Source organism: Caretta caretta, chromosome 9, assembly GCF_965140235.1.
Source record: "Caretta caretta isolate rCarCar2 chromosome 9, rCarCar1.hap1, whole genome shotgun sequence".
Taxonomy (NCBI): Eukaryota; Metazoa; Chordata; order Testudines; family Cheloniidae; genus Caretta; species Caretta caretta.
In genome coordinates, this window is record NC_134214.1 from 80,452,769 (window position 1) to 80,465,860 (window position 13,092).

At 45.7% G+C, this 13,092-nt stretch overlaps 1 protein-coding gene across 2 annotated transcripts in view; it reads left to right on the top strand.

The window, feature by feature from the left end:
- The first annotated feature begins 327 nt into the window (after window positions 1–327).
- Window positions 328–13,092, top strand: part of LAS1L (LAS1 like ribosome biogenesis factor) — a 47,412-nt gene continuing 34,647 nt past the window's right edge. Inside the window, exons 1-6 of one of the 2 annotated variants that reach the window (XM_048863321.2) lie at window positions 328–388; window positions 1,447–1,572; window positions 1,775–1,844; window positions 3,636–3,717; window positions 5,666–5,860; window positions 9,488–9,534. In XM_048863321.2, coding sequence (XP_048719278.2) covers window positions 360–388; window positions 1,447–1,572; window positions 1,775–1,844; window positions 3,636–3,717; window positions 5,666–5,860; window positions 9,488–9,534 — 549 coding nt within the window. In that variant the 5' untranslated portion in view covers window positions 328–359. Of the gene's footprint in view, window positions 389–827; window positions 1,037–1,446; window positions 1,573–1,774; window positions 1,845–3,635; window positions 3,718–5,665; window positions 5,861–9,487; window positions 9,535–13,092 lie in introns of those variants that run through there. The other variant, XM_048863320.2, reaches the window with a different exon arrangement.

Genomic DNA, 13,092 nt, shown 5'->3' on the forward strand with positions numbered 1-13,092 from the left:
TCAACAAGCCATGCTGACCTACCACTTTGCTAGATGTGGAATAAAGGGAGGCCGTGGAGTCAACAGAAGCTCCTGAGGCTCTGTTTAAACTCAGCTTAAAATTTATTTCAATATTTATATAAATAATTATTTATATTTATATTAACTTGATATACTGTTGTGGCACCCATTTGAAATCCAAAGAGTTGGGATGACCATATTTCTCTAAACTGAGAACGGGATGCACGGAGGGGGCCCCCAAGCTGCCTGGCGTTGCCACTGGCCCAACCCGCCTAGCATCACCGTTCTCCCCGCCAACGTGCCACACCCCTAGTGGAGCCAAGGAGCCGAGATGGGGGCGGAGGCGAAGAGGAAGGGGTATGGGCTGGGCCCTGGCCAGCAAACCAGGGTAAGTCCGTGAGTCCTTTGGGGCGTGGAGCCAGGAGATGAAGCTATCTGACTACGATCCAGCTAGCAGTGGGATGCCCCTGTGGGAGCTGGTATAACAGACTGGGCCAGGAAGCAGGCTGGGTAGCGGGAGGGACCAAGGAAACAGCAGACAGCAGCCCTGGGGAAGTGCGGGGAGAGGCCAGGATCCCCCCCGCTAGCGCGGTGCCGCAGCACAAGTGGATGCTGGGGCCAGGACCAGCCGGGCACTTACCGGCTGGGTTGCTAGGGGACGCTGTGCGCCGGGCTGCTGCGGAGCACGCACGCGCCCGCATCCTCGCCCCCGCGGCAAGACCCTCCCTCAGCCACGTGCTCGCTGGAGGAGCCAATGGAAGAGGGCGGAAGCTCCCAGCCCTCTCCGCTTTGATTGGCCGGGGCCACGGCCCCGCGGAAAGGCTGGGCTCCGGGCGCGCGGCATGGCGGGGAGCGGGGCTCGCGCGGAGCCGGGGCGACGGGCGGCAGCGCCGGCCCGCGGGAAGCGCCCGCCGCGGCGGAGCGTGGTGGCCTGGAGGAGCAAGGCCGAGTGGGACCAGGTGATGGTGGGGCTGTACTGCGGGGACTGCCGGCTGCAGCGGGACGCGCTGGACCGGGTGTCGGGCTGGCGGAGCAGGTGAGGGGGCGCCGGCGGAGGGGCTGTCCCAGGGGAGCCACAGTGCCCCAGGCGGGGCCGGGCTGGAGCCCCGGCTGTCCGGCTCTGCCCGTCCTGGCTGAGTGCGCCTTGCACTTCCGGCCCCGGCGTGCTGGAATAATTTGTAGAGTGGGGGGTGCTGAGAGCCCTGGCTCGTCCAGCCTCTGAGTGTCCGTGCATCTCCATCCAGCACTTGCAAAGTATCTCTTATTCTGCTCATAAGCAGAGACCTGCTGAGGAGACTGTTCAGTGAATTGGTGCAGTGAAGGAGTATTTTACATGGACTAGGCTGTGAATCCAGCAGGAAGACCTCAAGGCAATTAACTTTTTGCCGTTTCCCCCTTTTTAATGGGAATGGTATAAGAATGTTTGTTATGCTTCCCCGTCTCTAGGTATGGGCACAGAATGCCTTTAGCTGTGGATTGCACTGCAGATCTGATTCGCTGTAAAATCCTGGATACATCTGGCAACATGAGATCTCATGAACTGGTCCTTTTGTATGGTCTGGCTCTTGTGAGGTAAGACTTAAAGGTCTTTGTACAGTTGGAAAAGGACAGACTCTGGGGGAGTGCAGTATTCTCTTGCGCAATTCCATTTTGTAGCTGCTTGACAGCAATATCCCACTTGAATGTGTGGGTTAACTCTCCCCCTGAGTGTCAGGGTTTCTGGTAGCTGTTTTTAATCTTTTAATCTCTTCTCTTGTCTGTAACCTCTGCATAGGTTTATGAATCTAATCACAGAGCGGAAGCAGAAAATTGTCAACATTCCCCTGAGACGATTAGCTAAAGAGGTACTTTTGAATAAGAGTTCCTTGCTGGTTTACATGTGCATGTAGACAACATACATGTTGGTGTCTAATTGTCAGTGATGTTTCTCTGTTATATGTTAAAATGTTTGGCCACTTGTTGCCTGGCTGTTGCCAGCTAAAAGGATTTAGTGTTTGAGAAAGATGTAGCCTGCTCCGTAGAGGGGGGGAAAGCACCAAATTTAGTGTAAAGATTATATTTAGTTGTAAATCAACTTTTTGATGGTTACCAGCCAATGAAAGTCAATCTTTCTTTAGAAAAATAAACTAAAAGATGATTTAAAGCAAGGTTTTCTGTGGGGTGACTTAAAATGCTTTAGTTTAAATCAAAATCCATCCTAATCTGAGCAATTAAGAAATGTTATTGCAACTCAAGGTAGTTTGTCTAAAACATTGGTTTTGTATGAATTTTAAGTTAGATTAGGATTGGTTAATGGAATTATTTTCATGAATATTGTTTGAGGAGCAAGGGGAACCTAGTCCCATGAAGAAACACAGCTTTGGATGTAAAGATTTCCCTGCAACATATGTAGCACCTCTTCTTCCCCCCGAAAAAATATGTACTTGTGTCTCTTGGATATTGAGCTGTGGCTAGACAGGGGCCATTATAAAATCCTTTGGAATTTAAGGCCAGTGTTGAAATCTCACTCAAGGGCAAAGGCTAATACAGCAATAATCTCCTGTGCAACACCGGTGTGACCATGGTCTGTCTCCTTTTGAAGTGGATCACTTCAGAGGAGAGAAGTGGATCTTCTTCCCCCTCACCCTGAATACAAAACCTCAGGATCCAGCTGTAGTAATGGGATCAAACTAAAGCAAAAGAAACTTGAGATGAATGGCAAGAGAACTCCTGTGGTAGTGATGTCCTTCCTCTTATTGAAGAATTTCCAGGGGAAGGGATGAAAGTCAGTTAAATGCTTGTCTGGTCAGTTCTGAGACTATACTGTAGGCACCACCCTGCCTTGTGCACAGGGCCAAAGTCTGTTTGATCTTTAACTTTCATGGTTCTGTACCACTTTAATTTTCAAGGACAGAATAAAATGTCTCCATTACCTAAACAAACATCAAAATCCGCAACTCCCTGCCTAGTCAGAGCTTATTCTTAAGGGAAGTCAGAGTTGAATAAAATATGTTGTAATGTCTTTAGAACGAATTGACTCAAAAGATTTCACAAGAGTAAGTTATCCAATTAAAGGGACCCTAGTGTAAATCCATACTTCTGTCTGAAAAGTGTTATCTGCCATTGTTGCATGTAACCGTCAATCTTGAGAATGGAAAAACTAGGGCGGGGAGAATTGCTTGCTGTGTATTTTGTGCAGTCAGTTTTACTGTTTTCCTCTTGGTTGGTGACCTTCCCGTTGTTGGGGGTGGTCTCTAACAAAGTGTTGGGGGAGAGGAAAAATACTTACAAAATAAATATGTAAATGAGTATAAAAATAAACTGGTACTTGGGGCTGGTGTATGATCTGAAGTTACTTCTAACTCTGACTAGATTTCAAGGTGATTGTGTCCCTTTAAAGTCACAAGAAAAGTAGCAGAAAGAAATGGTGAGGTGAAGGTGTGGGAGATGGTACCATCAGCTGAGGCTTGTAATGCACTGAAGAGTTGATGAGGCAGAGATATGCAGGAAGGAGATGTGCATAGGAGAATATCTCTGGCCGTGAGGAGTTTTTTTTACTCTTCTGAGCTCTGTCTCACCTGGGTGGCTGTTTGCCTGCATGTCTGGCTGCAATTAAATGCAATGCCTCATGTAATAATTTTGTGGTTCTTTCTAAGATGAACATCCCAATTTGGATTGTGAACCTTCGCCATGATCTGACCCATGGGAAACTGCCTCAGCTAGTTGCCTGCCGAAAAGGTGAGAGTCATGTACACACAGGCACACTCTGTGCCTAAGGAGCTTTTATGTTTCTGGGAGCTGCTGGTTGTTGTGTTTCTGCTGCTGCCAGGCACAGTTCTCAGTATTCTACTATGTGGTGCTTTGGACATGGGTTTGCCGTCTCCATGGTAGCAGAGCGCAGATCCACAAACTCCCAGGAGAGGTCAATGTAGAGACAGATGTGGCAGCAGCCCCAGTGGGCTGGGCAAGGAGGGCCTTGCCAGCTGATTGTGATGGGCGTGCCTATGACTGGAGGGGGGCAGTAGCCTGGGGGAGGGGGAAGGAGGAGAATCTGGGAAGTGGGGTGCTACAGTGGGTTATCCTGCCAAAGGGGCAATGTGGCCTTAGGCTGGGGACAGCAGAATGGTGTAGGTGAGAGGTCAAGAGACTGAGGGAATGAAGGAGGCAGGCCCTTTCCCTCCAAAGCTTCCAGTTTTGGGAGAAGAGGGGGAAATCTAAAATAAGAAACTGAAAAGCCTCACAAGCCAACTGAAAGGGATGTGGAGGAAGGGAGGGAAAGGACTACAACTCCATTGGTTTTAAGGGAAGGAATGACAGATGGAGCTGGCACCATTTGATGGTAACGGAAAACTGGTTATGCTATAGGTGCTCCTGCACCCGTTCTGTCTGCCATCCCTGATTGCGGGAGCTGAGTGGGGCAAGAGTGCTGGAATTACTCCTGTACAGCAGAAATTAATAGATTTAAAACAAGATTGTCAGACTGTGTTCAAATTCTGGCACTTAAATCTACATAGAGGGACTTGGATTAAGAGATCTGATTTCAGAGGTGCTGACAATTGGCAGCACCCACTACCATTCTCACTGAAGTAAGATTTTCAGCACCTCTGCATAAGCGGTCTGATGTCTCAGTATGTATCCAAGTCTGCAAATTTTGGTTTAATTATTGAGGTGCTAGATAGAAAGGGATTTTGCTAGAAGTTATCTAATCCAGGTTTTCTTAACCTTTGGGTTGGGACCCTAAACTGGGTCACCAGAATGTTTCTAAAGGTCAGATGACAGCTCCTGTCCCACAGGCTGGCTGGGCTTGCCTCCCTGCTCCAGGCACTACAACCTCTGGGGGCCCAGTGCCACTCAGGTCTGGCCCAGCCATCATCATGATGGCAGTCCAAATTTGAGTGAATGGCACTGAAACCCCATGAGCCAGGTCACAACTCCACTCACACAAATTTGGACCAGTCAGGGGGATGGGGCCAAATCTGAGCAGTGCTGCAACCCCAGAGGTTGCAAAGCCTAGAGCGGAGAGCCAAGCCCAGCCAGCCCCACAGCACAGGAGCTGCCACTGTGGAGAGTGTGCTGGGCAGGACATACCCCTCCAGGAGGGCAGGACCTGACTAAAACCACCCCAGGGCCTCCACCCCCTATTTACTGCATCTCAGCAGGCCATAAACACTTACAAATGGGTCTTGAGCCTAGAAAGATTGAGAACCAGTGGTCTCATCTGGAGTGGATGCTGAATTTTTACAAGTGGTTATAGTAGTGAGAGTGTGACTAGAAAAAAAAAGTTGTCAGACAATTGGATGTTTATAGTCTTTGCTTAGGTAACAAACACTATAATTAGGTGCTTGAATACTACATTGATGGGCACAGTATAAGAATCTGATCAGTTTTCTAAAACTTTCACCTCTTGGACTGAAATCATCCAGGTTGAGAATCTGACAAGGTGACAGCTGACAACCCCCCAGGGCTGTCTGTGTGTTTTGGCTGTCCAGTCAGAAGACACTTCCTTTCTTAGCAGGAAGTCACATTAGCCATAGCGTTTGTATTATTTCATCTCTGAATTCAGTAACTCTCAAAAGATCTTAGTCACTAGTGCGGATTAAGTAAGTGCCTGCTCTATTCTAATAAAGAGTGAATTTCTCTGGGATAAAGAGGGAACAAATGGGTGTGTTGCTGTGTTTACCTCCAGGTTGTGATGTGGTGCTGGAGTGGCTACGCCGGACGTACTGGAGCCGTCAGCTGGGTAATAGTCTGGCTGGAGAATGTGAAGAAGAGCAGAATGAGGAGGTAGAGGCAGCAGCAACCAAGGCAGAGGTGGACAGTGACACAGAGGAGGCTCAGAACCCACAACCACCGGGCTATCAGAAACACAAGGAGCTTCATGGTGGGTGTCTGGGGAACAGTGACAGAGGTATCAAAGTTAGATCACTGTCTTCTTCTAGTAGCTGGGAGCTTAAAGAACACACAAGTACTGCTGCTACTGCCACTTGATGGATATTCTCCCTGTTATAGGCTTCCATCCCCAGAACAAGCATGTCATGCACAGAAGTCACTCACCAGCTGGCACCTCCTTGTGATGAGGTGTGGGGTTGCTGGGCTTTCCCCTTAGTCACTTAATTGGTCCTCTGATGGCTGGTCTTCTATGCCCTGATCCTCCCAGCCAGGTCATTTAAAAGTTTGATGTCCTTCTCGGGTATCTAAGGGGTCAGGCCCCAAGCTGGCTTCTCCCGTATGGCCTTTTCAAAGTTCTTTTGCCCAGCTTAGCCCTGGGCCAGCACAAAGTCCTGCTAAATCAAACAGAACTTAATAGAATCACACTTCTTTTATAAAATAAGAAGTTTCAGGGCTTCTCTTTGGGTTCTTCAGTAGAAATCCAAAGTTACACACTAAATTAAATGCTACAAAGAACCTTGCATCCCCACACCTCCCAAAAAATCTTGAGCCTCTTGGGTTTCTCTTCAGCTCCCTATTTCTCTGCCTCCCTGAAGCCTGGCCCCTTGTTCTAGGGACTTACCACAGGAGTTAGCTCTACTTCTGTGGCTCAGCTTTTCTCTATAATCAGCCCATAACTGCTGGGCTTCTTCCTTTTAAGTCCTACATCCAGCTCAGGTGTGGGAGGGTGGGGCTAATTAAGCAGGGCTGGCTAGCCCTGGGCCTCCTGGACCTTAAAGGGGCAGGCCATCCTGTTACACTCCCTTAGCACAGCTGGTACAATTGCTGTTTGGGGCTTTGATGGTTATTGGTGGGTCTGACTTTTCTCATACCAACTGTCTGGATTTCAGCACAAACACTGTTCTTAGCAGTGGAACCCCAGTACCATAAGGGTAATATGTATTAGGTTGGAATAATTTAGTGTTGAAACTGGTCAAACCAGGTTTCAACTCCTGACTATAAATCTAAGGGTTAATTCCAAATTCCACTCTAATGCCCCACTACACTCCTGAAAAGCCTAGATCACCTATTTAGTCCAGGGGTCTCTGCAGTGTCTTTCTATTGAGCGGGGATGATACATAATCCTTCTAAGTGATGTCAGTTGGTCCCCATAAAACTGAGTGCAAAATAGGAGTCCGCTTTTTAAAAAAAAATAATAATAATCAGACCCCAGGTATACGTCATCAATCCAGCAAGTGCTGATCCGGTGCCTCTTAGTAACAGGAGACACCTTCAAAGAGAGAGGACACCAGCAGATCAGATGCACCTCAGTGGTCTGTCACTAATTCTTTTTTCTAGTCCTGTGTCTAACTTACTGGTGGCTTAAGCCAAGTGTTAGACTGAGCCTCCCAGCTGGCCAAGTAACCTCTCTGAAGAAGGAATTTTAGTCAATTTCATCTATAGCCCTATCTCTCTTCTGCATTTTCCTGCTTATCTGCAGACACATGCTGTTAGGCCTGGTCCAGGTCCTTCTTCTGTTGAATCAGCTCTTCTGCCTTCTCAGAAGAGATCTGGATCAGTAGCAGTTTTGTATAATTGAACAGTATTATAGTTATGGGAAGTGCTGAGTAGTGAATAGTAGCTGAAAAGGTAGAAGCAGTTCTCACAGTAGAATCATTCTAATGCCTCCTGAAAAAGCCAGGTTATTAGGAAGAATGTTGGGTGCAGGATTTATTAATATATCAATCCCTACATGAAATTGAGTCTAGGGGTCACAGTCTAATTGAGCTTTGGACAGATGCTCTCTCAACCAGAAGTTAGGGGCTTGATGCAGGAATTACTGGGTGAAATTCTATGAAATGTGTTAATCCGGGGGTCAGACTAAATGAACATAATGGTCCTTTCTTGCCTTTGATTTTTTTTTTTTTTTTTTATCAGTTGGTCTGCTTTCAGACCCTGCCTCTCGGTTGTGAGCCTAGTCTACGTTACTTGGTGGTTTTGTGTGTGTAAAGTGACTGAGAGACAGAGGGTATTGGCTGAAGGAGCCAACGTCTTATGGTTTGGGACTCAGGCTTGGTCTACCCTACAGAGTTAGGTCGACGTAAGGCAGCTTATGTTGACCTAATTATGTCAATGTACACACTACAGCCTTGCTCCTGCCGATGTAAGTGCTCTACTACACTAATATCATAACTTCATCTCCACGAGAGGCCTAGAGCGTATGTCTGGGTAGTTAGGGTGATGCAGTGTCCATGTAGACACTACATTACTTACATGGGCTATTGGCTGTCATTCTTGTCAATTTCATGGCTCCATGCGCCTGCCTGCTCCCCACTTGGAGCCTGGCTGCTCCCTGCTCCCAGCCCAGCTGCTGTCAGGGCTCCCTACTCCAAGCCGGGCTGTGCCATCCCGGCTCCCTACTGCCAGCCAGGCTTCTCCCGGACACTTCCCGCTCCCTATGGGGAGCCCTGGTGCTGCAAGGAGGCTCCCTGCTGCTGGGAGCCTGGCTCCCCCACTCCTCCGGCTCTTGGCTCAGCAGGGAGCCTCGGGGCAGCTGCCGGGTTCCCAGCAGGAAGCTACATGTGGAGCTGAGAGCTCAGGCTCTCAGCCCACCACACTGTTCCTCTTAAGTCAGTGGAAATGCATCTGATGAGAATGCGCACCACCGACGGGAGAAGGGTAGTGTGGACGTAGTAACAATTACTGTGGTGGTTGAAAGTTTACCTAATAAGTCGACTCACATTTCTAGTGTAGACATGTCCTAATATGATTAAATTATTTAACATAGTTAAAACTAGAAAATACTCTGAAGAATTCCAAGAAGACCTAATCAAAGCCAGGTGATTGGGCAACCTGATGGCAGATAAAACTCAGTGATAATAAATGCAGGGAAATTCACTTTGGAAGAACTGTTACATCTTCAGCCAGAACACTATCTTCATTTCTGGTCATCTTGTCTCATAGATACAGTAGAAGCAGAAGAAGTCCAGATGTAGACAAACACTTAAAACTGATGAAAAGAAATACAATTTGACTTACATAATTGGCCTGTGGAATTTGTTGCCACAATATATCCTCAATGTCAAGAGTTTAATAGGAGTACAAAAAGGATTGTATGTTTATAACATCCACAGTTCCATTACATAGGACTTAAAACAAAATTATAAGGGCTAAAAACCCTCATGCTTCAAAGCACAAGATAACTACTAATTGTCAGGTACAGGAAACATCTCTTCCTATGGTCAAGTTCTTTTGTAGTTGTCTATGACAGGGTTTCTTGCACCTTCCTCTGTAGCATCTGGAAGTGGTCAGTGTTGGAGACAAAATATGGACTAGGTGGACCACTGGTCTGATCCAGTATGGCAATTCCTGTATTGAACTGAAGAGACTGAGAACTACTAATCTAGTATAATCAAAGAATTGCCAGGTATGGATTTATATAATCTCTGCATTTCACTGTCTTAAGCCTCGAGTAAGCATTGAACAGTATGTAAATGGCTTGCCCAAGGGGGGTCAGTTTGGAGAGGATAGCTCACTAGTTCCTTAAAGATAGGAAGGTTCCATTTCTCTGTGTGAAATGGGAGTTATATTAGCTCCTCATTAACTGTTGTTTAAACCATGTAATTGTATTTATTTCTAGAGAAAGTCAGAGAGCTGCTGGTGTCCTACAAAAATCAGCAGTTTGGGGTAAGTGTAATTTGATTAACTCTTCGAGTGCTGCTTCTTTCCCTGCTGTGTAACTGCTTCTGTGCTTTTTATCACAAATCTTCTTATTCAGACTCAGAAAACTGACATGCCTTGCAAGGCCTGACTTGGAATATCTGTGTGCAAGATTGGCTAGTTCACATATAATTAAGGCTTAGTTTATGTCACTGAGATCGTGAAGTCATGGAATCTGTGACTTCCAGAGACCTCCATGACATTCTCTGCTTCAGCCCCAGGGGCTGAGGCACTCTGGAGCTGGAAGCCAGCGGGCCCTGGCAGGGTTCCAGCGACAGGTGGCAGCAGTGACAGGGGGTTCCAGCAACAGGTTCCAGCAACAGATGACACACTCCTGAGGGGGCCGTCCTCGGGGTTCCAGTGACGGGCAACAGCCTCGCACAGGGCGAAGGGAAGGGGGACACCTCAGGCGAGTGGCTGGGGGTGTCCTGTTTTCTCTTTGGGAAATACGGTCACTCTGCAACTCCTAGCTGCCATGGGCGGAGGCCCCCCGCGCTCCTCCGCAGCTTTCAGCTGCCACAGGCAGAGGAGGAACCTCACAGCTCCCAGCCACCACAATGGCGGGGGGAACCATAGAGCCACAGCAGCAAAAGTCACAGACAGGTCATGGCTTCCGTGAATTATGGTTTCTTGTCTGTGACTTTTACTAAAAATAACAATGACCAAATCTTAGCCTTACATGTAATTATAGGAATATCTTTTTTCCCCACCAGTAATTTTTAAATCATCCTGGGGGAAAAACCTGCATAGGAGTGTCATGCCAGTACTTCTGATGATTCTGCCCTTGCTGCTTTGCAGTCCTGCTAGTAGTAGAAGTAGACTGAAACTTAGGTGATTTTTGCCAGTTTCAGAAGTGCCATTTCTTATCGAAAGTGTGAAGGCTCTGTGTTGTCAGTGACATAGCAGTTCATCCAGTGGCCTGTAGATGGGGCTGTGAGCATTGCTGATGAAGAGAGCTCTCTGTTATGTAGCTTGGCTGTGCTCTTTTCTCTCCTGGTACTAAGTGTCTTGTGTGATTCATCAAAGCAAAGCAGGCACAGGTTCACTTCAGAGAGCAAGAAATGTGGGCTTCTTGTGGCTTGGGACATGATTAAACGTTATAGCATGGTTGTTTGTGTTTATATGTAATAGCCCCAAACCTGTCTCTGCAAATCCTGTGCCTTTTTATTCCTGCAGGAGGTTTAACAATATACTTTTAATTATTGGACTCAAGTCTTTAGAAGCTGATTGATATCAGTCATTTTAAAATAGTCTAAGATCTTCAGTCCAGCTTTTCCATCAGCCAGCCTGCTGTATTTGTGTCAGGGTTCAGTTGATAGGGATAGTGCTGGGCTTCAGGAGACCTGGATTCTACTCCTACAGAAATTCTACCACTGACTTGCTTTGTGATTTGCGACAAATAATTCAATTTCTCAGCTTCCTTCTCCTTAAAACAACAACAATGATATTTATGTCCTTAGTAAAGCATGTTGAGATACCCTGGTGACAGGTACCTTAGAAGACCTTCAGATAAGGACTGAAGCCAGTGGGAGTCTTTACATTGGCTTTATATGGGCTTTGGATCAAGTCTGTTGAGAACTCATCTCCATTTCCCTAAAGTAATATTTTTCAGTAACTCCTTCTCCTCCACCCCACAGACCATTAACTAAACCATAGGTAAGAACTACAACTGGCAACTTTACAATGTTTTAGAATAAACATCCAGATTTCTCTGTGAGGCATATGTGGAGATAATGACGCATCCCCATCCCAATTCCTAAAATCCTTGGGAAACAGTGTATTTGGTAATTGTGTATGTAAATAACATTTCTGTCTGAAAAATGTTACTGCTGTTACAAGTAATACTTACATTAACTGAAAGATTAGGAAATATTTTTTCTAGTTTATTCTGTTTGTTTCACAGTACTATATAGAGGGAAACTGTGAAACACAGTCAGTGTCTTTCTCCTGGGTCATTACAGTAGTGATAGGGGAGAGGAAAAAGTTACAAAATGAATAGGAAATTGTGATTATAAAAGTACATAAACTGGCAGTGGAAGGGAAGAAGCTGGTGCATGATCTGGAATTACTTTTTAACTCATTAGCTAGTTTTCAAGTTGACAGGTGTGTATATATAATGTTTTATTGGCTGGACAGTTGTCTCCTGGCAATTCCTTAAATCTGGTGTGAGATTTTCAGAGGCACAAGGGGCAATAAAGGCACCCAATTCCCATTGAAAGATAATAGATATTGGGCACTTAATTCCCATTTGTGCATTTAAAAATCCCCCCTCCCCTCCCTTAGTTCTGTGTCAACTGCTAAAGAAAAGCAACATTATTTCATCAAAATGGCATGCATGAATGACCATGTGTAAATGCCCTGCTATTGATATCAACTAACAAAATAAACCCTTTAGCATGCTTGCTTCTGAAACCATACCCTCCAAACATGCTATCCTGTACACCAGCCTTTTTGTTGGACATCTCTTAAGTAAGGTGTTCTTTCCAGTTTGTGCTTATTAACTATAGGAAAGGCCTGGGAATGCTGCTGAGTGCTGGAAAATAAATCTTCAGTGGAATAAACGGTGTGAACATTTTCCTCTCATTTTTAATGTATTGAGTATACCATTTTGAGAATTATGCCCACCAAACACTATAAGAGATCCATGGACAGGATCTCTGTAAAACTCCTATTTGAATGCTTTTTTTTTCCCCCCTGTTCATTTTTTATCTATTTGATTGTTATGTTAAATATATGATCTGAATTATAAATTCATAGATATAGTTCTCAGCACATAGGTTGGTTTACTGCAAAACCATTGCTAAATATCTGCTGGGGAATATTTATGTATTTCTTACCAAAAAGGTTTGGGGAGGAGGGTCAGATGCAGGGAATAGTTTCCTGTATTGGCTCCATTCTGGAACAAATAAATCCCAGTTCTTCAGTACTGGGATTCTCAAAACCCCTCTTATCCCCCATTCTTTCTCATTACAAACAAACTGTTAATCAAAACATGGCCCAATTTAACCAGACATTAAATGTGATACATTGCAATGATGGGACAGGTAATAAATGGGCCTTACAAGTCATTTTTTGGAAAGTTCAGGCACTCCCACCCTTTTCTGGAGCAGAGCAGGAAGTGGCTGTTCCAATAACTCAGAGGTCTTTTGTTTTGTGTGGGTTTTTTTTAATAGTCTGCCCAAAGCTATTTATAGTGTCCTGGACAGCGCCTGGCAATGCAGGGGGAGAGAGTAGGAAAGATGGAGAGAAGGTGACATAGTTGCTCTGTGTAGGAGGGGAAAATTTCTAAATACTTTTTTTTAAAAGTTTTGTTTTTAAAACAATTGATACATCATGGATTAAATTCCCCAGCCCCTCTTTTATTGTCTCTCCTTCCTCTGCTCTCACTGTAGTGCCCAGATATCCTAGAATATTCAAGGGGAAAATCCTTTGCAATCAAAATCACATTTAGTGAGGCATGACTTCATCATTGCAAATCCAAGAAGCTCCAGATTACTGGAACTTGGCTAAGCAAGTTCCGGATGG